The sequence below is a fragment of the Pteropus vampyrus genome, unplaced genomic scaffold (genome assembly GCF_000151845.1).
Source record: "Pteropus vampyrus isolate Shadow unplaced genomic scaffold, Pvam_2.0 Scaffold251, whole genome shotgun sequence".
Classification (NCBI taxonomy): domain Eukaryota; kingdom Metazoa; phylum Chordata; class Mammalia; order Chiroptera; family Pteropodidae; genus Pteropus; species Pteropus vampyrus.
Window position 1 is genome coordinate 438,387 of NW_011889032.1, and position 2,034 is coordinate 440,420.

General features: G+C 50.2%; 1 protein-coding gene across 1 annotated transcript in view; it reads left to right on the plus strand.

The window, feature by feature from the left end:
• Window positions 1–1,417: 1,417 nt before the first annotated feature.
• CRYBB1 (crystallin beta B1) overlaps window positions 1,418–2,034 on the plus strand; it is a 10,012-nt gene continuing 9,395 nt past the window's right edge. Inside the window, exon 1 of the mRNA XM_011374639.2 lies at window positions 1,418–1,591. Coding sequence (XP_011372941.1) covers window positions 1,418–1,591 — 174 coding nt within the window. The remainder of the gene's footprint in view (window positions 1,592–2,034) is intronic.

Here is a 2,034-nt window from a genome sequence, read left to right on the forward strand (position 1 = left end):
AGAGAGAGAGAGAGAGAGAGAGAGAGAGAGAGAGAGAGAGAGAGAGAGAGAGAAAATGAATAAATATCTCTCTAGGAGGGAATGAGTCCAACTACCAGCCTAGCCCAGGGGAATGTTGATTCTCAGAATGACATAGGAGGGTAAGCAAAGCCTGGAAGCCACAGATGTGGTCCAGATGTCTGGCCCATGGTGGGCCGTGCACCCCAGAGTGACAACAGTCTTTCTCAGGGGAGTCAAAAGAAGGTGGAGATCTGCAATCCTCTTGACCACAGGGTCTATCTGTGTTGTCGGGGGCTTCTCAAATCGCTGGAAATTGTCTCTAAAATTAACAGGGATATTTTTGTTCCTGGGGACAAGGACAGAGCATTCGCCAAACACTCAAAGGCGTCTGTGATCCCAAAGCAACAAGGAACCACTGAAACTGACCGAGCCCTCTCCACCCAACGCCTACACAGCCGCAGTCCTCGTTTTAGAACCCCCAGAATGAGGGAACTGGACCATATGATTTCTGGCATCTGTTCTATTGTCTTTATTGTTCTATGGCAGCCGGCACTAAAGATGTCCTCTAGGGTCCTTCTTTCTGCCCCAGTCCCAGGCTTGAACCTGCACCCACACACTCATTCCCAGAGAATGCCGGAGGCAGCAGTTGGACTGGGAAATGAGACAGAAATTTGCATTCATTCATTCATTCATTCATTCATTCTCTGAACAGATGTTAGATGAGGATCTAGTATGTGCCAGGGGCTAAGCCAAGTTCTGGGAATGGAGGGGTTAATGAATAAGAATAAGTAAACCATAGAACATTTCACAACCCAGTTGCTGGGTCCATTTGCTTGAGCTGAAATTGGAGTGCTACCATTTGACAGCTGTGTGGGCTTGGGCAGGGTGCTTCCCCTCTCTGGGCCTCAGATTGCTCAGAAGTAATAAGATAGCATCTACCACTGCATGAGGTTAGAATGAAGAACAGATGAGTTTATTACTGCAAGGAACAGAGCCTGGCATACCTATAGTACCTCTTGAATGTGACTTCTTGTTATTAACCTGGTGAGGCAGATTGAAGCTGCACAAGCAAAAACGTGTAATAAGTGGTATAGGAGCAAAACTACTGGGGGCAAAGGAAGGACATGGCAGGGGAATAAGGGTTGAAGGGAGGGCATGGCTGGTGGCGGGACTGGCCTGGTTAAAGGCCTGGAGGGAGGCATGTCAGGGATGAGTGGTCCCCGGATGGGAAATTCTTGTCTGGGGAAGGAGATCAGGCTAGAAAACTTCCAGGCTTATGTTTCAGAAGGAGAAAAAGAGGAAATGAGTTGAAAGTAGCCTGAAAGCACAGGATGCAGGGGTATGAGAGTGGGGAGGCAGCTCTCGGGTGCCATCCACAAATTAACCTAGGCCAAAGGTTTCTTTGCAGGTGGGAACCATGTCTCAGGCTGCCAAGGCCTCAACCACAGCTGCGGTGAACCCAGGGCAGGATAGCAAGGGGAAGGGTGCCCCGCCCCCAGGACCTGCCCCTGGCCCTGGTCCCGCCCTCACCCCAGCATCAGTGCCCATGCCCACTGCCAAAGTGGGGGACCTGCCTCCTGGGAGCTACAGGGTAAGGACCTGGGGGGGTGCTAGCTAGGCTTAGCCCTTGTGCTTCCTCCTCCCTCTCCCCTCCCCTTGCTAGTGTCCGACCTGCACAAGCACATGTTTAGAGTTTGTGAAGCAAGAAACAGAAGAGAATAAAGGCTGGTTTAGAAGCAGGAACCACCTGTCCCAGGTGATTCTCTAGAGGAGCAGGATGGCCTCAGACCCTTCTGAAAATTGTCCCAAGCAGTGGGTCAGTCTGCAAGGGTTCCTGGACAGCAAAGTCATCCAGTCCCCTGGGGTTGGGTTGAGTTTGGTTTCAACCTCGGGTGCACGGAACTGGGTCATTTCACCACCGTTGGTTTGTGACACTCTCTCATGTGGTCTAGGCATGGCCAGCTTTTATTATGTAATCACTTATTAAATTGTTCATTTTTATTCAATTTTTAATATGCACCTACAAACCCATCA